Raw genomic sequence first — 21,651 nt, 5'->3', positions numbered from 1 at the left:
CTGAAAGTAACAAGACCAGGTGTTACATCATGTTTCCTGCATAACACAAACCCCCTCCCAAAGTCTAGTCTGCTTTAACAGAGATTTTTTTTTTTTTTTTTTCACACAGTTTAGCGTACAACTTCCTTTTTTTTTCCTGTGATGTTTGTTTTACTTAATTTCTTAAGAAACAACCTTTACCCTCGTTTTGCAAGTGTTTCTTATGTGGAAATGCTGACAACTAACCAAAAGACTACCTTTTTTTTTTTTTTTTTTTTACAGCTGGCAGAAAGCATGCGTGGAAATACCAACGTTGAGAGAAGAACTGGGAGCATTTGCACGTTTTCCTGTAGCGGTAAGCTGTTCTCTATCAGAAAACTGCAGAATAGTCCCTAAAATGCTTGCTGCCAGGTGGTGGTGAAGGAGGAAAGCGGGAAGCAGCCTGGTCTTGCGCCCTCCTGTCAGGGGGAGCAGCCGTCAGAACGCAGGAGGCCACTGGAGGTTGAGGTGCGAGGGCCTCGGCCTACTCCTTCCCTCACGGGTGCAGTTTCTGCAACCCTGCTGCTTCCCCCTGGAGGTACATCTCTGCCCTCCCTGTTCCCTCTCCCTCCCTCACCCTGCTTTGAAATTTGGATGTAGGGACTGAAATATATATGTTTTCTTTGATGTATGCCAATTTAGTGACTGAAACATGTTTGTTTTCTTTGATACATGGCAATCATTTCAACTACACATGTAGGATGATGGAGAAGAACTTCCTTTCTTTTAACTGTCCAATACTTATGCCTACCCATTTCGTCTCTTGAAATACGTATTTCCTTTTTAACTCTTATAATTGCTTTGCAGAACGTTAATACAGTTGCTTCTTAAGTAAAAAGATTTCTGAACCACTGTGGTAGGATATGGTAGCTGAGGATAAGGACTCCTGCAGTTTGTATGAAAGCTAGACTGTGATTGCTAGGACATCACTAGAGGAAGTAATGATGTATTCATTAGAAAAGGAGGCTTCAGATGAAGTTTTAAATGTAAATTATTAAGATAGGTTTATATAAAGGGGCTTCCAGAAAATTTTTTGTGATCATTCAGTCCTATTGGGCAAGGAAGAGCTGTTTTAGAATTTTTGTTGAAGTATAACTCAATGGACTGTATGCTCTCTCAAGTAGTATTCTTGGAATAATGGTTTTAGTTTCTGATATTTTGAGTGATGAGCATTCAACTGATCTGAAGGTTTGATAGTGTCTTTTATGACCGCTTTTTAAAAAGCTCTAAAGTAGTATTTTCTACAACATGGGCTGGGAGTGTCCCGAAATTTAGAGAATGAGCTTCATTAAATCTTGTATTATTGATTTGAGTCAAAAAGGTAGTGTCTCATTTTGCCCTTCAGCAGGGTGAAGAGAACAGTATCTAGGCTGGCGGTTGGCCATACTGTCAATGTAAAATAGTGGAAAAATGAAAAAAACACTTGACATTACCTGTCTGACATTTTGAATGCTGACTCTATTAGTTTGTTAGTCTCTTGAACAGTGTCCTGGGAAGTAATAAATCAGCTTACTTCCATGTTTTAATTTGTTTGTTTTGGGGGTGGCATGGGGTGTGCCAAGTTGGCTTTTGACTTTAGGCTAACATTAGGTGGTTTTCTTAAGGATGTATATTTAGAATTTTATAGCATCAGTAAGATACAGTGTGAGATTGGTGTTCCCTTTGTATTATTCTACAAATTTCCTGCCTGGAAATAATGTGCTGAATATATTTAACAAAAAATTATGTACAGAAGTAATCCAGCCAAAACATGTAAGTTAAAAAGTCTGAAATGAAGACGTGTATCATGTGGTGTTGCAACAATATTCTGCCTCAGGCAAGCAGGTGAATGAGAATAAAAGCCAAACAGCTTTCACTCAAAAGATTTTTCACTCAAAATTCTTTGACTTGAGAATGAAAATAGTATGAGATAACATTATGTAGTAAGATCGTGCAGTCTTCACACTGTATCTGTCTTATTGTAGGTTTCCAGGGAAATTTGCATGTTTCAGTAGAATTATAAAAGTTATTTCCAGTCTCAGTTCCTCATCCTGAGAGGTCCTCCATTCTGGAAGAGCATCTGCTGTAGTAGACGTCTGCAGAAGGTTTTGCTAGAAATCACCATATATTGGTGGTTATGTCTGGTGCTGAATTACATTAAGCACTTCTGCTTTGTCTGCAAAGGTTTTACTGAGCTAGCTAGATCATCACGGAATACCATATTTTTACACTCCTACTCAAAATGGCTGTGGTAGCAAGCCTGCTGTTTATGTTAACTACTTGGTATACAATTGTGAGATTGTATTTTCTAGAAAGCAAATAAGAATAGAAGAGGAAGGGATCTTTTCTGTATGAGTATTTAAGATATCTTTAAATTCCCTGCAGTGATCCTTGGGTTCTGAATGAGAATTTTAGTGTAACAAAAGTTTTCCAATTGAACTAAAAATGTATTTGAACTGCAGATTGGAAGGAACATGTCAATAGGTGAAAGAACCTGTTGGGTAGTCAAATTAATTAAATTAACAACCCCCAAATCTCCAATTTTTTATTTGGAAAATATTTAAAAATTGTATGTCTTCCTTCTGCCTTCTCTCCCCCCCACCAAAGGAAAAATAAGGATTTTATTTTTTTTTTGTAAGAAAGGCTATTCCACACTTCCTTTAAGTTCTGTCGTTTTTGCTTAAAGTAATTAATACTAATTTCATTTTACAGATTTGATGAGACATCAAAGACTGGCACTACTGATACATTTATCTTATAATTTTATTTATAAAACTGGATATTCTCCAATAATGCTTTGAGAATCAACAAGCAATATAAAAGATGGGAATGTAGAGTGAAGGAAAATATTTCCAGAATTAATTCCCTCTCCAGCCATAAGGTTCTGACTTTTTTTTTTTTTTTTTTTTCTGTCACAGTCCATACTCTGAGATTAATATTCTTGCAGAACTCAAGGCTGTTTTTCTGCTGCATCCCAAAATTTCAGTTTGGAGGAGGTGTTGGATATCAGTAATTATAGGAAAAACTCCAGAATGGAATGCTGGTTTAATTGCAGAAGATGGATGTGGGGGGGGAAATGTATTTCAATGTGGTCCTGGGTCGTCGTCCAGTAGATGGCACCGTTGTGAAATGCAATGGTCTGAGAAGCACAAGCTTTCAGCAATACAGATTTTCTGTAAATTGTAGAACATCTGGAGCTCTGGAAAAAAGTCTTTTTTTTTTTTTTAACATTCTTTGTAAATACTCAAATCCATGAGTTGTGTTTTTTTTTTTTTTTTTTTTTTTTTTTTTTGTTTGTTTGTTTTTATTCTTCTCTAGGGAAGTATAGAGACTTTTTAAATAAAGACAAATGATGCAAATTTCTCACATTCAAGAAAACACAACCTAGAAATATATGCAGAACAAACTCAATTCATTCCCAGTTCCCCAGGGAGCTGTCTAGATGTGTGAAAACAATTACATTTGTTATAATTCTATGTGTCTATTGAAAGAGGAAGTATTAATTAACCAAAATAGTTCACAATTGTAAGGAACCAAAGTGATTATATGTGTCAGGGGCTGGGTGATTAGACATCAGAGCTGCTTTTTCTATTATTGATTTGGTTACTGGAAAGCTTGCACTGACATCAGAAAAGATGGACTCAGATCTCAGAATTTTATAAATTATTTGTAAAATTTATAAAATCCCAAACATTTGAGATTAACTGCTTTTAAAATAGAATTAGTGAGCTTATACAAGACATTATGCGGAACCTGCATTGTCATGGACAAGCACTGATGACCCAGAACGTTGTGCTCTTAAGAGAAATGTTTTGTTAGTAAATCAGTGAGATATAACTTGAAGGCAACACATCTTTTCTGAAGAAAGTAAAACTGGTCAGGAATGGGTATTTGAGAACAGGAGACAAAGCCTAGCTGAGTCACTGTACTCAGCGTGTGCTCTGTGGGGAATTAAGATGTCAGTCCTACCGATTGGCACTGCAGCATGCTCTTTACTGTCATGCCAACCAGCTGGGGAGTTAATGAAAACAAACAGCTGAAATGTGCTATGAACTCCTCGCTTCCTTTCCTGTCATAAGGGGCTGGCTGAAAACAGTGTGTTTGGGGAGTAGGGGTTGGTGCAGAATTTGAAAATCTTATTCAGCATTTTATCCTTAGTTATGGAAATAGGTTTTGACTCTGATAGGCTTTGTTCAGATGACAGAACTGATGCTTTTTAGGAATTGTCATATTTAAGCAAGTAGCAGGAGACCCAACCAGCAGAAATAGGCATCATGTATTCCCAGATGAGCACAGCTTCAAGGGTCTGATTCATTGGGCATTAGATTAAATGTGAAGATTTCTTTAGTCCTCAGAGGACATTGTGCCAGATTATTATTTATTTATTTTTGTCTGCTTCAGAAGGTGTGTTGCATTTTTTATGTCAATCCTTCTTTTCTCAGAAACATAAGGGACTAAAGAGAGTTCTTTAATGGTGTATATATTAGAATAATTTTGTGTATTTATTTTTTAATTTTGTTTATGTATAGTATTTAATTTTGTCTGATATTACTTGTTTCAGAAAAACATCTTCAGAGACTATGAGATGATTTAGGAAAATATACAGCTATACTACTAGCACAGGTACGTTTAAGTTTATATTCTTTAAGTCAATATGATTTCCAGTTTAACAATGGAAGACAGTCTCAAGCCATTCCTTCCTCTTTGAAATGCTTTTCTCCCATGTTTCATAACATTTTGGCTTAAATTCCTGCAGCTGAGTTTATCCCTTGGATTTTGGCCAATACCAGCTAGATTTTCCTCCTCAGAACAATGTTGAGGGCTTATCAAGAATATGACAGTCTAATCAGACTAAGAGATCAAATGGAACATCCTTGGCTTGTGAGTGACGTCTCACAACAGCCTTTGGTTTTAGCACCATTAAACTGTACTACTGACCTAGTTTGTCCTAAAAGATGACCTTTCAGCCCAGTTTGAAACTAGCCTGGTTCTGAACTTGATCTTATTGGATCGCTCTGAAGAATATTGGCCCACACCCACTTTGTCTTTCCCTCTCTGTAGAGGAGAGCCTTTGTCCCCTTGTGGGAAAGATTGGTGTGGTTTTGCTGAACTTTGTATGTAGTGCTGAATTCTTTTATGGGGGAAGAGGTAAATCTCCTTCCTTCCTTCCTTCCTTCCTATTTTTTGTTATCAATAGCAAAAGTTTATCAAACCTTTGTTTTCCATCTGCTGTGTATCCTAATTCTCCTTTCCTTTACCTGGCTCTGGAGACCATTTTTGGCAATTAGCCAAACCACCGGTCTTTTTTTGGTGGTGTAGTTCAAACAGACTGGATTAAGCAGAAGAAATACTATTGCTAGTTAACCAGCTTGGTTCTTATTCATTAAATGCTATGACGATTGTACCATTCTGCACTCTCTCCCTTCAAAATAACACTCTCCCTGCAAAATAGCTAAATAGATGTTGGTTGGTATTGCTGATACATTGTTAAACTGAAGAGTGTTTCCCTCCTGTTTCCCTTCACACAATACCACAGTTCTGTGTGTAATACAAGCGTTAGAGTGCACTTTTAAAACTATTGTTTGGGGCAAAACATACAGCTTTCATTGTCCCCAAGAGGGAAAAAAAAAAAAAGAAAAGGGGGTTCATATAAACAGTGAAGCTTATGAGAACTGTACGTCTCATTTATAGATTTCTGTGAATGTATTTAATATTGTTTTAAGTAGTGTTTTAATAAGCCTGTAATATGACTCTGGAAATAACATAAAGCATTGACTCAGTCTGCAAATGAAAGAAACTAAGGAATTAAGAGTCGAGCACTAGATTTTCACAAATAACTAAATCACTACTTAGGGAGTTAAGATCTTAGGGAGTTAATGTAGGGACTTAAGTGAGGAACACTTTTTGAAGTACATGATTTCACCTCACTTTATCAAGCCTATAACCTGAGTCAGTGTTACGGCTCAAGTGGAATGACTTCAGTTTGACTTAAAAGTTGATTGACAAACAAATAAATGTGCTGCACATTCCTTTGAAGTTATGAAGTAAATGGTAAATGTTATCTGGGAATATCATATTGGTGCTTAAATTTGCTACTTCTGCAGTGTCAGATTATTTAAGACTTAAAAAACATGCATAGTACCAAAGTAAGGAATGTAGAAGAGCAGGGATAGGGACAGGACAATATCTCTGTAATCTTCTTGCTTTCCTTGTTATGCCCATCTGTCTCACCCCCTTCCCATCTGAATTTCAAGAAACTGGGGGTTTGGATAATTATTACGTTTTAGTTTTCTTCACAAATATTCATTTACAGCACAAATTCAGCTACTGATTTCCTTGTCTTTAGGCCTTTTGCTTTCTTCAGATTTTCATCTGTAATCAGAAAAAAACAAACAAACAAACAAATAAAAAAGCCCCCCAAACCCGTCCATTTGTTAAAGGAAGTTGAGTAATTCAAGTGTTCTGAATTTTACATCAGTTCCTTACAGTATCTCAGGCAGACATTTACATCAACTGAAATGCTGAAGTAGAATATTATGCATCTTTTCCTCTTCTTTGGTTTACATTCAGTTTATGCTTTCAGTATTTTGGATGCAAAATTAATCATCCCTCATTCTGGCATGGCTGTCATACTGTCAGGCTACTTTTATTATTGCACAAAATTAAATGACACAGGAAAGGTCAGCAGATCTCTCAGGGACGTCTGAATTCAAACAGTTTCAAGCTACTGGCAGATTTAACTCTTGAGCATTCTCTGTTTCAGATTGTGCAAGTGCTCCTTCAGCTCTCCGTAGGGAAATGAAACTCCAAACTGTTGTGGGTTTAAAGTTTTGTAATTGTGTATGTTTTTCACTGTCCTAACTGCACAAAACTTGTGCCCTTCTATGGTTTTGATATATGATGGTAGCATAAGAGGTCCACCTGTCAATATTCTAGTGTAACCCAACAGTTGCTATGGTTTCTGAAGTAATTTGAATTTATTGTGAACTCAATGGTAAAGCTGTGGTTTGCCATAGCAAAGGCGAGTGAGCTAGATATGGAGGTAAAGGGGAAAAGTGAATAATTATGTATATGTATTCTCTGAATGAGTTTTCTATACCAGGATGAAGAGAAATATTTGCTCAAGGATCTGCAGAGGTCAAATAATGGATGTAATTTGTGTTCGTAAATGGTTAATTGTGACTTAAAAATACCCGTATTGACAGGAACTGCAGGATAAATGTCACTGGACCTTCTTGTTTTTTTAATACACCTTAAGAAATTAAACAAAGCAAATGCATTTGGTGGCGCCCTCAGGAAAAGTCCAGTCACTTCCTGAACAGTAATCTGCCTGGGAGCAGCAGATAGATTCTCATTGTTTGCCATTTCCAGTTTCCAGTAATGGGAACGATTACTTGATCTGGCCAGTTTCAGCTGAAGATTTGCAAAAATGTACAAATTTTAATGGCAGAATTTTATTAGTTTCCATAAAACATTTTTTTTTTTAAAAAAGAAACTGTATTGGGGACCTGGTAGCAAATTACCTCTGATGATGAATATTGTTTTATTTTGTAATTAAGTGTCTGTTCTTCAGGAACGAGATGCATCTTGCTCTTCTGGTGATTTTCTTGCAGTGTAAGTTTAATAACTAAGTATCTGGATGGGTACATGTGCTTCTGTGTTTTGTTGTTTGGCTGGTTGGTTGGTTTGGTTTGTTATTTTTTTTGGTAACTTTTTAGTGTTTATAATGCTGTCTCTCAATCTGTAAACTTTGAAAATAACATTGCTTTTCACTTTTTTCAGGTTCAGGAGTTTACACTCAGGAAAGAGGTAGGTAATGATAGTTTTTTTGTGGTTTTGTTTTTGTTTTGTTTTGTTTTTTTCACATACGTATTTAAAAGACGTAATTTAACTGCTTTCTCTTTAGTTAGTGTGCATCCATAACAGAGTTTATCTGGTTTGCTGTACTAAATCTCTACAAAATTTGGCCATAAAAAAAAAAAAAAAATACTTGGTGGTGTTTCTTAGTAAAGTGTTTAAAAGAGATATGTGCAGAGATATGTGCTGCTCAGATTTTTAATTAATGTTTTGGTGATTTTTTTCCTAGACCAATTTGCTTGCTCCAACAAATGAGAAAAGATGGGAGGGGAAATTCAACTACTTGTATTTTCTATTAGTTTTAAAAACAAACAAAGTTATGCTCACTCTCTTTTGCTCTTTTTCTTGCTAAATATTCCATGAACCTGTCTGAGCAGAGTATAGAACTTGTGTCCTGAAAGAAATGCTTTTACTTTTTATGTTGTCATCTTGCTGGCTCCGAGCATGTACACTCTGCATCCTTGCTTTTCTCCATCTATCAAGAAATGCTTGCTCCTCTGTGTCACGTAGTCTGCTCATGTGCAAAAAGTACTGTATTGATTTTTATGGCCCAAAATCTCCTTGGCAAATTGTAAATATCTGGTAACTGGACATAGCAGAAAATTTTTACTATTCAGGTACCTAATTTCTAATAAAAATCTTGGGGAAAAGTATGCATATCCAAATCTGTAATTTCTATGGGAAGGGAAAATGAGTGCACTCAAAAGTTTTCCCTGTACTTGTTCATTGAGCTGTGTGAATAAAAGTATTATTATACTGATATTCTGATAATCATAAAATTTTGTTACATAGTGTTTATCATTCCTGTGGTTATAAACACAGAAGCACTGTATGTGTTAATGCTATTATAAACTTAGTTTGTTAAACTACTTAGCTGTTTTTTATTTGTTCATTTTTAGTAGGAATATTGTATTCAACATATTTTTTCAAGGACTGGAAAGTTTAAATTATAAATTAAATAAAGACATTAGTTCTGTATATGATTCTGTATTTCGATTATTTAAAGCCATATGGTTGTTAAGGATTCTTGAGTGTATGATCATGGGACATGTCACAGTGTAAAGTTAGGCATGTACAAGTTTGCTTGCAGAACTTGAACCCAAATATCTTTTGCTATGCTCCAGTTTTCCTAAAGTATAGATTTGAGATTATCCCAAGTATGTACATTACATGTTTAAAATGAAATTTGCATATTTGCAAATTACATGTTTAAAATTAAATTTAACATAACCCTAATCTTACTTTCAGATTTAAAAAAATAAATAAATGCTGGAATAACTTCAGAGATTTCTGTCATATGTTTAGGGATGAAGTGACTTGGGGTTTAATACAGCTCTAAACTGGGTTATGCTGTCATTCTTCAGTTTCTTCAGACAAAAAGATATACAAACTTTTGTTAATCTCTCAGATCTCCAGACAAAAGGAGATGGAGACAACAAACTACAAGAAATCAGGAAAAACAAGAAATAGCTGCAAATCTACTCCAATATTCCCTGCTATTCTAGGGCATTTAGCAGATTTGGCCAAATCAGTGATTCTCTCAATCGCCCAAGGCAGAGAGTGAGGAGATGAACATTGCATGTTGAGACAATCAGTAGGGGCATCTAATATACTGGTGCAGAGAAAGGTAAAGCTGCTACTACTGTCAACATCTGTGAGATCTGACCACAAAAATGATAACACTTGCTACTAGGATACGATGAATTAATTTTATCTCAAGCTACTACATTTTAATCAGTAACAGTTTTATGTTAGACAATTTGAAGATAATATAACTCTCTTTTTATTTTCTCCATCAAGTTTTTACCTTCAACAATGTTGAAATCAGGGCTGAGCCATCTGCCAAAGTGAAGAATGGAGCTCCTATGTCAATTATATGCCATGCTGATATTAGCAAAAGTGCCAATTTCCACCTACAGCATAATATTACAATTTTTAAGGATGGCAAGCTTGTATATATGATTGTATCAGACAAAGAAGTTGCACGATATGAAGTACCTATCGCTAGATCTGCAGATACAGGAGACTATGAATGTACTGTGAAAGCAGATGGAAAGACAAAATCTAGTAAATCGTTACATGTTTGGGTAACAGGTGAGTATTCTTTCAAACATGTCAGTTTTCTAAGATACAAAAAGAGAAACCTCTCAGGGTGAGTGACAATAGCCAGTGCTAAATAGGATATCTTGCAAAAGGTTTTTTATCCTTAGACATCCCAGTGCTTTACAAGAGTTGAGTACTAAGTCCTCATATTAAGGCACAGAAATGAAATCTCAGTCCCAAGCTTACCTGGCAGATCAGTGACAGTCAAAAATGCAATTCATGCCTCCTGAGCCACCTTCCCATGCTCTATCCCTGAGACTAGAGAAAGCGTTATTTATGAAAGCTTGCACCCATAGACTGGAAATACATTGGTGGGGGAGACTAAATTACTGGAAAAGCTGGAAACAAAGATTGTCACCTTGTAATAGCTGTTGCCAAAGCTAGTATCAGTGGTGGACTACTTTTGTAGATAATTTTATATCTGTCTTTCTGTCTTGTTCCTTCATCTTTTCTGAGAACAGGGGCAACCTCTGTCTATACTCTTTCTAGTCATGTATTCTTGACTGAAAGTGATGTTTTGCCTCTTGGAAAAGCAACTAGGAAAACATTTGTTCTGTGTTAAATAGTTACAATAATATAGTTACAATAGTAAATAATAATAATAGTAAAACAAACAAACAAAACAAACAGATCCAGTATTTGCAAATTATTTGTATCTGTCCATTAGCATAAATCAATACCATAGTCATCAGAGATGGATCACTGCATCACCCCAAATCAAACTATTTCTTTCCTTGTTTTCTGCTGTAAGGAATGACCAAACCAATCCTGACTGCTGAGAAAAGAGAAGTTTTAGAGGGTGAAGTTGTAAAATTACGTTGTGAGCTGCCAGAAGAAGTACCTCCTTTACAGTTCCTTTTCCGGAAGACAAAGACAAATTCAACTCCTAAAGAAAAACTTGTATTTGAGGCATACAGGAATTTTTCTACAGCGGAATTTTCTGTTGAAGAGGGGGATAATATTTTGTACTTTGACTGTTTTGGTAAGAGATTTGTGAAACATACAAACTTTGAACTTGAAAGTTCAGAACCCAGCAACAGAACACTTGTTACTGTCAAGGGTAAGTTGCTTAACTTTTCATTTTACATTTCTTTGCTTCCCATAATTAAAAAGTTGGATTCTGATTTTATATGTATTCTCTTTCAGAACCATTTATAAAGCCTTCTCTGATCATCAAGTCCACAAGTAATATTACAGAAGGAGACAGGATAGAGTTTGAATGCTCAACTGTAGTAGCTCGAATGCGTGACATTGAAATCATACTTCAGAAAAACAAAACAATACTGAATAGTGTACGAGATGAGAAACTTTTGAAATATTCTGCAGTTGCTACTCTAGAGGACAGTGGTGAATACCTGTGTAAGGTGGAGCAAGGGAGAGCATCTAAAACCACCAAACTGAATGTTGTTGTGGCAGGTAAGACCTCTGTTCACCTTAGATTTTACTCAGTGAAGAAATATTTAAATTTGAATTTGGTAGATCTGCAAAGGTAATGTCCAGATCCAAGTATAAATTTTCCCTACTTTAAAGGCTATTTAGATTTGGACTTCTGATTTTTTTCCAGCCGCTAATACTTTACAACTAAAATAATACTTTCAAATATTTTCCACATATGGGATGTAGATTCCAAGCAATTGTTACATTTCTGTTTTCCCTGAAAATATTATTATATTACAATAGCATGATGGGTTTTTGTCCTGATTGTAATCTTTCTCTATATGCTTCATTCTGTATAATTTGGGATAGGCAGTCACATTCTTTTATGCTCAATTTGAATGATTTCTCTTTTTATCTTACAGAGTTATTCCCCAAGCCAATATTGTCTGCTTCTATGAGCAAGCTTGATGAAAATAAAGAATTAACTTTGAGTTGCAGCATTAGTGGTTTTCGAAAAGCTAACTTCTCTATATTACGGAGAAATTCAAATGGAGACATCTTGTTGAAAAATTCTAGAAACCTAACAGTGAGAGTTAATGTGAATGATACTGGATCCTATATCTGTAAGGCTGAAGTAAAAGGAATAGTCAAGGAGAGCAAACCTGTAAGGATAAGTGTTTATGGTGAGTAGATACAGAAGGTTAGAACCCAGTGGAAAAAAAAAAGAAATCAAAGCCATAAACTTATAAATAGGCTCATCTTTTTACAAATCCGTCTCTTCTACTTCATGAACTACAAGGGTGTTCATAAGTTTTTGGAATATTAATTTCTGTGAGATGTGCTTACATGCTTTAGTTGTAGAGGATTTGACCTATTGTTATCTTAGTCAAGTGAGGCTGTTACAGGCTTGGCCCTAGAGGAAAGGAGATAGCATGTCTTCCCTTCTGTCCTGTTCACTTGGTTCTGCTAGGTGCCAAATAAACTCTCGTTCATTACCATTTGCAGGAGCTGGGGATGATCTGCAAACATTTAACTCACCAGTTTGATCTGAAACTCTGTCAGTAGCTACCTTGAATCTCTTCCCCTGACCCTCCAGGCAGAAAGCCATGAGAGACAGAGGTCATCTGGATGACTGTACTCCAGAAAAGCCAAATTTTTTGCTATCTATACAACCCCCTGACCAGCACACTATTTATAAACACCCTAGTTTCCTTCCCCATCATGGAACAAGCACAGTCAGTTCTCAAGTCTGTAAAGGGGGATTAATTGGGTTGTAACTCACTGCAGAAACAGAGGTCCCTGATTAGATGCTAGAGTATCCATCTCAGATAATACATGTGATGTTACTTTACCTCCAGATTATTTTACTCTATATATTTGCTCCTTGGGTAAGAGCTAGCTCTCGAGTTTGGATGATCCACAGCTGTTTTACTGACCTTTTCTTGGTTTTCTTTGCCTTCTGCTTGCATGCTGTTTTAGTCTAAATCATATATGTATGTTTTGTTATCTGTTTTTTCTTTGTTCAAGTCATCCTCTTGCTTCCATTCTGTTGATGAGCAGGAGCTTCCCATATAGGCTGGGTGTGGAAACTAGCTAAATAGTGTATATTTGTATGTTTTATATAAAATAATATTGTATCTTTGAGTCTTATGTAATATAATTGGCAACACTTTTTTTCTTCCCATTTTAGCTCCAGTCTCCAAGCCAACTCTTTCTGTTGTCAGTGGTTTACCGGAGGTGGTGCTGGGGAAACCTCTACAGTTGATCTGTCGTTTAATGATGGGAACACCGCCAATAACATTCACATTCTACAAAGGAAATGAAGTTAAGAAAGTGGTAATTAATGACACATATGCTACATTCTTGGATGAAAATATTAGACAAAATGACAAAAGAGGGTACAAATGTGATGCTAGAAATAATCACTCTAGCGGCGTGAAAACTAGCAATATTCTCAACATCACAGTAATAGGTAAGTCTGTTCAATGCTTCTTGTCTAATGCCATATTTTGATTCTTGAAACTGCTTGAAGTGGCATATTATAGACTAAGCAAAATGGATGCTTTATAAAAACTTTATAGTTTATTATAATAAAAGCATTATTTCATTCAAAATGTTTATAAATCCTTGTTCAAATGGAGTAAAAATAGTTGGAGATCTGTATCAGACTATTTGTCAATGAAGTAACAATCTTGATAGTAGTCAGAACTGAGTTAACTACAGCTGAGTTTATTTTAATGCAAAAGACATCTGACTTGAAATCCTGTTGTAGAAGTAGTCTTACTGGCAAAGCATAAATGATTTCAGTGTTCAAAAATTTGAACAACAAAAGCTGTTTCAGTAAAATAACGATTAAAAAATTCAGAACCAGATCAATTTTTTCCACATTTGATTTCCATAGGTCTGGATTTATTGCATATGTAATGATATTGAAGTTATTTCTATGAATTTCCTCACCAAAATACATGTAAGCTTGCTAGCTAGATTCCTAGTAAAAATAAATAAATAAATCTACACTTTCAGTAATCTCTCTAAAAATCTCTGTTATTAATTGCAATTTTCTGTGGCACTGAGCATGTTCAACACCAGAGGTTGCAGTTCCTTAGGAGCTCTGAAAGTCAGTCTATTATTATGCTGTATCTGCAAATAGTAGTTACTGGAAATGAGCAAACTGATCTGCAAGTATGAAAAGTTACTTTTGTGCCCAGCTTTAAGTACAATGACTTTACTAGCTTATAACCCTTAAGAGTGAGAGGACTGAATTGCACTGCTGAAATGTCCTGCTGTAGTGGGATATTTGAAATAAGGGAAATAAAAAAATTAAAAAACATGCATCTGAATCTCTGAATAACCACAGACATTCCTTAACACAGGATGACGATATTCAAATCTAGAACATGAGAAAGCCTGTAGGAGGTACTGCAGGAAAAACAGAGGCTGCATTAGAAAGGGCAAAATTCCTCTATCCATGAGGTAGCTGAAGCTTTAAAAAGAAGAATTGGAAGGCTATAGAAGAAAGCAAGAGGCTTGATATATGCTGGGTATCTTAACACTACTTCAAGAAGGAGCATGCTAGTGAAAAAGCTGTGATTTGCAAGTGTGCAATTGGTAGATGTGAAGAGCAACTTCAGGAAGCAAAAAACTGTTTCATAGTAAGCTACAAGAGTCTGATACTGATAACTCTTAAAACATACGTGCGTGTTGGTTCTTACGTGGGTAAGAGTGTCTTGTTTTGCTGGGATTTTAACCATCATACTGTATTTCTGTAGATTTGTTTGGTGCTCTCCGAGCAGATGGTAGTAAATTTTCACACAATAGTTCAGATCCTAGTGGTTTAAAGGAGTTTTCAGTGTTGTGTCCTAGCCTGAATCCGAATTGTGTTCATTTTAAAAATATAAACTTGCTAAAAGGTGGATTATCTCTGAGTTTACTGAAGAAATGTGAGTTTTGACATTGAGTTGTACATGACTAGAACAGATATATCCAGAATTGTTGCATTTCTTCTGTGTCAGTTGGATTATTGCACAGCTGAAGGACATGCTCTTCGTTTTCTTGGCCTCTAAAAAAGTCTCAATTGACAGTATTTGCCTTTGCTTAGATTATAGAGCTAGGAGTGCACATCAAGTTCATCAATTCCACTAGGATATGCTTTGCTAACACTGGAGAGAAGCTGAAATACAAAACTGTGAAAAGCTTTATCCAGTAAAATGTAAAGTCAAGGTAATTTGAAATAACGAGTAACAAACAAATACAAAGCATAATCTTAGTCCTTTAATAAGTGTCTATTTCTATAGTGTCTTACACATCCTTGCTAGAACTAGTGTATTGCAGTCATTACAGCAGTGTTTCGGGATATACTGTGACACCGTTCGGAAATTCTGAATAGAAACTCGCATTTTGGAGCCTGATGAAACTATCTTCTGCAGCTATTCTCTCCTGATGTGGTTGTTTTCTCTCCTGAGTTCTGTTTTCTGTCCTTTCTGGCTATACTTTTCTGAAAAATAAAGTAAAATTCTGGCTATATTTTCTGAAAAAAAAAAAATTTGTTTTATATAGCAATCCTCTCACAGTCATGAGGCCAGTTGCAGTAGCCCACATTTTGCATCTAAATCAGCTTCCTAATATAAACGCAGCTTTCATGACAAGCGTCTTTTCATATCAGATTTGGCTTCCTCGTTTTGCTTCTGTGCCAGTGTTGCCTTGATGACTCCTCATTTACTTCTGTCTTGTGTTATCCATGACCCTGCTCCAAACACATTAATAGTTCCAGAAAAATTTTGTTCAGTAATTTTAGCAAAGCAGGTGCTTCAAATCCAAAGCATTTTGGGAAGCTAGTGACAGTCCACTTGCATTGTGCCATAGAAAGTGTTAACTGTATATACATTTTTTTTCCTGATGCAGTTATGAGTGTTGATTCACATGTATTTGTAAGATAGCTCTGTATATGTTATTTCTTTCATTAGTAGCCTAAAAACTGTATTTTCACTATGCATATTCTTACAATTTGTTCAAATGTAGACTATTTTATTTTGTTTGCTATATCCTGTAATCTTTAGAATTTAGGACTTGCTCATGCCTTTGATGCATCATCTGACAATGTTTACTATTGTTACGAGAAAGATATAATGCAGTTAGTATAAAACAGTGTAACCCTACATAACTATGAAAGCATAGGTACATAAATTATTTATAATATATATCAAATAATTATAAATAATAATTATATAACTATAAATAATTATAATTATTTGTACTATCAAACTGCAGAGTGTGTTATTTCTGAAAACCAAATAATTTCTAGGTTGGGGCCTGGTGGGAATCTGAAGGAGTTTAAGAGGCTGACTTCTGTGGAAATGGATATAGTTTCCTTCTGTGTCTGCTTTGCTTCTTTATGATGCCCTCTTTATTTTTGAGTGTATAGAAATATTTACTGGAGGATGCAATCTGGCAGAGATATTTCAGAACAATACTGTGCATTCACTCTGTTTAGCTAAGTAAAATGGCATTAAAGCAAGTATATCTACAATACAGTATTTTATCATCAAAGTTATTTTTAATAGCAGAGAGATGTTTCATTTGTGCCTTTCTTTGTAGTACCAATCAGGAATGCCAGCTTGGGCAGTATTCCATATGGGGATGTGGAAGATGGCAGTGGGACTGCTTTTCTCTGCTCTGTCGAAGAAGGATCTTGGCCAATCCACTTCAAGATTTTTAAAAAAACTGATCACGATACTCTTTTATATGAAAAAACCGAAAGCACAGACAGAATCGTGTGGCACAAGGAAACAATGAGCAGGCAGGATACAGGGACATATTACTGCATGGTTTCTAATCGAGCTAAGGTGAATGTGAAAAGCCATCCAATAACCATCAATGGTAAGTTAACTTTTACAATAAACTGCATACTCTGCTATCGTGGCAGGTGAGGTCATGTTATATGTAAAGTTACTAAATGTAAGGGATGTTATGAAGTATACCTGCCTTACTTGGTTTTGTTCCACCATTGGCAGAAGTTAGACAGAGAAACATTTATAAACAGAGGTTATTTTACCTACATACAAAAGCTTAACAGATGCTCAAAAGCCAAAGGAGTCATATTAAGTTAAAAGCAACCCTTTGTTGTACTGAGATGTCTGTCACAAGAGCAGGGCTCACTAGCGACCTTTGCACGCAAGTCTCCTTAAAGACTTTCAGCATTGTGTAGGAAGGTTAATTTGTAGTAAAGTAAAAGCTCACTTTATGCAGAAGTTAGTAATGATGACCAGTCACTGTATATACTCTCTTAAACATGTCTTCCGTATTTCCAGTCATCTTAGCATCTTGGCAGAAAGGAGTCATTGCTGCATTTGTCCTCATACTTATCGTAGGAGCAATAACTCTCACTGTATGGTGGTTTTTATGTAAGAAGAAAAAGGGTAAGAAATGATTCTCCTCTATTTCTTTAGTAACTAATGTATTGCAGTAAAAACATTGTATCTGCTTCAGGAACAACGGCCCGTGGGGGTGAGGCCTTGGGAAATGACTACGTGTGTTTTTAAAAACCTAAAAGTCTGCTTAAAAATGCATGGTTGGGTAAAATTAAGCTGTAGGTGTGTTGAAGTTACTCAGGTATCTTAGGCAGAATAGGGAGAACATCTAACTAATGGTGCTGGAAAGGCATTAGTGGAGCACATGTTTTTGGAGGTAGGCCAGAATTGCACTATTCTGATGCAATCCAAGGTCTGGAATTCAGACCCTTCAAATGTAGAGGAAGAAGCAGCCTGAGGTGCTTTTTGCTCCATTACAGAACTACAACAATTTGATTCAGGGTCCCAGCTTGGAGGTAATTGAGATATTTCTCTAGTCTTCATGAAGGAAACTTTAGATTATTAGATTTCTTTTTCTCCCCACACTAATATAATTTAACTTTTGTGTTTGTCTTTTATTATTAAGGTATTGGTCTTTTGGAAAGTAAGGAAATCTAGTTTAAATGAACATCCTGTGATATGGAGTACATTGCAAAATATTTTGGAAAATTTCAAGTACCTGGATGTCCTAGGCAGCTTAAATTGACCAGTCTGAAATTTGAGGTTAAAGAGCTTAGCTTCACTGCAAAAGAGACATTTAAATGGGATGTAGAACACTAAGTAATTGATTTTGTAATATCTAAGAGAATTTACTCTGATTTTGGTAGATAATTGCTGTGTGTTTTTTTTTTTTTTTAATTATTAATTATTATTTTTAAATTATTTTACTTGTACAGTATATTAATAGATGCTTTTATTCTTCTTTTTCAAGCTAAAGAATCATCCATGGAGATGTCTCGGTAAGATAGCTTGCTTTCTGGTAATGGTGAAGTATTTCTGTTTAAAGGTTTGGGGCCTTCCACCATATGAATGTAGTTTATTATGGCACACACCTGCAAACAATAGATGGTTGTGCTTCATGCACCACCTGCTTACACAACAACAGGATGAGGAAATACTCTAAAAATAGAAAAAGGACAGCTAAGAGAAATACAAGAATGTCAGACCTACATTTGAATGCATTTAGAAATTAAATTAAAAACACCGAAGTCTTAAAGTAATGCAAGAAGGACCACCTTTGTTTTAAAGCTTGCTTATGGTTATCATAAAGACAGAAACAAAATTTTCATTAGCTTCAATACTTAAGAAATTGTAGTAGTCAGCATAGACAATGACTGATATTTGCATATCATCATGTTGATTTTATTGGCTGTTATGGATAATTACATAAACTTTTATTGGTTTGCTCTTCAGATCTGCCTTGGCTACAAACTCAACAAATGAAAAACTGGCAAGACAGCACAATGATGGAGACTACTATTCTGGTAGGATATTTTGCTGTAAAACTAGTAGTAAATTGACCTAATGACCTAATTAAATATTTATTCTAAGATCTGGACTTGCATGGTTGTAGTTTAGATGGGGGCCAAATTTTTGGTAATCCTATAATCACAATAACATCCTCCAAAGTGTCTTCTATCATTTTGAATTTGCATAGCTTTTTATGAGCATGTCTTATACAAAGACTTGTTTATAAATCTGCTCAGGCACTTCTACCAGGCAATCAGTTACCAATACTACAGATGGAAAATGATGGTAAAAGAGAATTACTTCCTCATTTTGACAGATTTCTGACAGATGCAAAAAATGAGTTCAGAGAGCAAATTTGAGTTGTGGCATGTGCTCCCACAGTCTGGCAGCAACATAGCAATGTTAACTTGCCCTTACTGGTCACTTTCTTTCCTGGATCTCAGTGCACTTCATGAAATAGGGGGACGTGTTGTTTAGAGTACCTGCTATGAGCAAAGTTATCCTGTTTTTTTTTTTTTTTTTTTTTTTAACCTGATTATTTAAGAAGTCCTACTCACCTTTGTTGCGTGACTGTCTTTTAGATGTGAATCTAAAAGTAGAATTTCTCTATGTAAATAAACAATGGCAATACGAACTGCAGCTGTTTAACTCATTCATTTGATTGGCTTTAATAAATATTTTCTCAGCTCAACTTTTACTTGAATATTTTAGGATCAGGTTACATTGAAGATGGTGAAAATCACATGAAATCAACAGATGAAAATAAAGGTAATTTCAAACTTAAACAATAGATTCTATTTTTTTTATTATTATTTTTTTTTTTTTTTTACAGTTGAAGGCTGTAATGTTTTCTTGTGGCAGCAGTGAGGATTTGATAGGTTCAGTCTTTCCTCCTCCTCTCTGATAGTGGAGAAAACTGACAAATATAGATCTTTTTCCTCATGTGCAGAATGGAAATGACAGGACCCATTTCTGAACATCATTGTGAAGTGTAATTAATTTTGCTGGATTTGAGGCCTTCAGATGGAGGACAGTTTACAACTAACTAATAGTAGGAATTTTAAGTTCTATATGACATATATTAAGAAGCGTTTTTTTTTTTTTTTTTTTTTTTTTCTACAGACTTATTTTATTTCTCTGTCTTTTATTCCTTTCTACAGATCTTGAAATATTTAAGCGTTAAACCTAAAAATAATCTGTTATGAATCAGAATAACATGACCTGCCAAATGCCTTGACACACCACATGGGATAATATCTATAATCATTAAAAGGTGTCATCAACTACTATCATCTAGCACATTGTATTCTTCATGACCAGTGTTTTTAAAATATTGTCCTGGTTTCAGTTAGAACAGAATTAATTTTCTTCCTAGTAGCTGGTGGAATGCTGTGTTTTGGCTTAGGATGAGAAGAGTGCTGATAACACCCCGATGTTTTAATTGTTGCAGAGCAGTGCTTATACCAAGCCAAGGACACCTCAGACTTTTGCTGTGTCCTGCCAACAGGCAGGCTGGGGGTGCAGTAAGAGCTGGGAGGGGACAGACCCAGGACAGGTGACCCGAACTAGCCAAAGGGGTATTCCATACCATCTGACGTCATGCTAAACAATATATAGGGGTGGCTAGCCGGGGGAGGGGGGCCGGACTGCTCGGGGTTAAGCTGGGCATCGGTCAGCGGGTGGTGAGCAATTGCATTGTGCATCACTTGTTTGTACATATTATTAGTAGTAGTACTATTATCATCATTGTATTATTATTATTATTATTATTATTATTTTCCTGTCTTATTAAACTGTCTTTATCTCAACTCACGGGCTTCACTTTCCATTTCTCTCCCCTGTCCCAGAGAGGGAGGGGGGAGGGTGAGCGAACGGCTGCGTGGTGTTTAGCTGCCAGCTGGGTTAAACCACGACAAATATTTATTCAAAGAATACTGCTTAAATGTGTGGATAATTTCACAGAAAAACTTGGAACCAACCTTTGGAAACTCTAGCTCAATTATTATTTTTTTTCCTTTTTTTTTTTTTTTTTTCTTCATATTTTTTTCTTTTTTTTCTTTTATCCTACCTGTTTCAGATCAAGTTAGCTCTGATGTAGCAACCTGCATGTGTGCGGGAAATAAATGGTTTTAATCTTTATCCACTACAGATTGGGCAGCTTTGTTAAAACCAACTAGGTTATTGCAGATCTATGTACCAGATACAGAAGCCTATTATTTATATAATTCTAAAAATAACAGTAACCATTCTGTATTTGTATGACAATAGCTTTTACTTCAGCAAGCAAGAGGAAAGAGCTTATGGTCAGTGTATGGAACTTAGCCCATTGTGGCCCGAATAAGTCAAATTAGAAATAGAGACACCCTCATGTAAAACAAACACACAGACAGCTGGAACATAGGAACATAAAGCTGTATCGATCCTCAAGAATCTTTCCTATTGTAGGAAGTATGTCATTTAAACTTTGTTATTGACTAATATTTCTTCTGAAACAGTTGTTTTTTTTTTCTTGACTTTTTTTTTTTTTTCCTTCTCTCACCAATGCTATTGCAATGTTGCTCCAAAACTAATGCTGTTGAAAGGCTGCTCCAAAATTTTACAGTTCTAGTCATCAGATCTTTTTGTTCTAAAGAACCTGCAAGCATTTCTGCAGGGTTCCAGTCTGCCATAGACTTTCCAACTTTTTCAGAAATCCAGTAGAAATCCATCTAGGAAAACCCCGAGGAAAAGAGCAGGAAATAACAGCTGTTTCTTGTCTCTGTTACATCCAGTTACTGGTCAGCCAGTAGTCTTAGTAAATCATCTGTCTAATCATTGTCAAGCTTTTTGTGGGCATTGTGGAAAGGAGCATTTTGAGGAGGTAGATGGGTGGCCATTGTAAATATTCTAAGGAGAACTTGAAGGGAAACTCTTTATGGAGAACACGAGGGAAAAGTGCTGAAATTGCTTTGTGGCAAAGCAGAAATTGAGAGTATGAGAGGTGATGAGGGTAGTCATGAAG

General features: G+C 35.7%; 1 protein-coding gene across 8 annotated transcripts in view; it reads left to right on the top strand.

Moving 5' to 3' along the window:
- The first annotated feature begins 315 nt into the window (after nt 1-315).
- The window catches only part of PECAM1 (platelet and endothelial cell adhesion molecule 1), a 38,373-nt gene continuing 17,037 nt past the window's right edge, over nt 316-21,651 (top strand). For 3 of the 8 annotated variants that reach the window (XM_082775057.1, XM_082775058.1, XM_082775055.1), the window contains exons 1-12: nt 7,303-7,611; nt 7,780-7,806; nt 9,655-9,948; nt 10,709-11,017; nt 11,104-11,373; nt 11,757-12,017; nt 13,025-13,306; nt 16,429-16,710; nt 17,142-17,249; nt 18,112-18,139; nt 18,594-18,664; nt 19,362-19,418. In XM_082775057.1, coding sequence (XP_082631183.1) covers nt 7,578-7,611; nt 7,780-7,806; nt 9,655-9,948; nt 10,709-11,017; nt 11,104-11,373; nt 11,757-12,017; nt 13,025-13,306; nt 16,429-16,710; nt 17,142-17,249; nt 18,112-18,139; nt 18,594-18,664; nt 19,362-19,418 — 2,023 coding nt within the window. In that variant the 5' untranslated portion in view covers nt 7,303-7,577. Of the gene's footprint in view, nt 335-4,558; nt 4,621-7,302; nt 7,612-7,779; nt 7,807-9,654; nt 9,949-10,708; nt 11,018-11,103; nt 11,374-11,756; nt 12,018-13,024; nt 13,307-16,428; nt 16,711-17,141; nt 17,250-18,111; nt 18,140-18,593; nt 18,665-19,361; nt 19,419-19,599; nt 19,702-19,810; nt 20,271-21,651 lie in introns of those variants that run through there. The other 5 variants (XM_082775060.1, XM_082775056.1, XR_014318773.1 and 2 more) reach the window with 4 other exon arrangements.

Source organism: Aythya marila (assembly GCF_965140915.1).
Source record: "Aythya marila genome assembly, chromosome: 18".
NCBI lineage: Eukaryota > Metazoa > Chordata > Aves > Anseriformes > Anatidae > Aythya > Aythya marila.
Note: the sequence above shows the minus strand (reverse complement) of the source record. Positions and strands in the feature narration are given on the sequence as shown.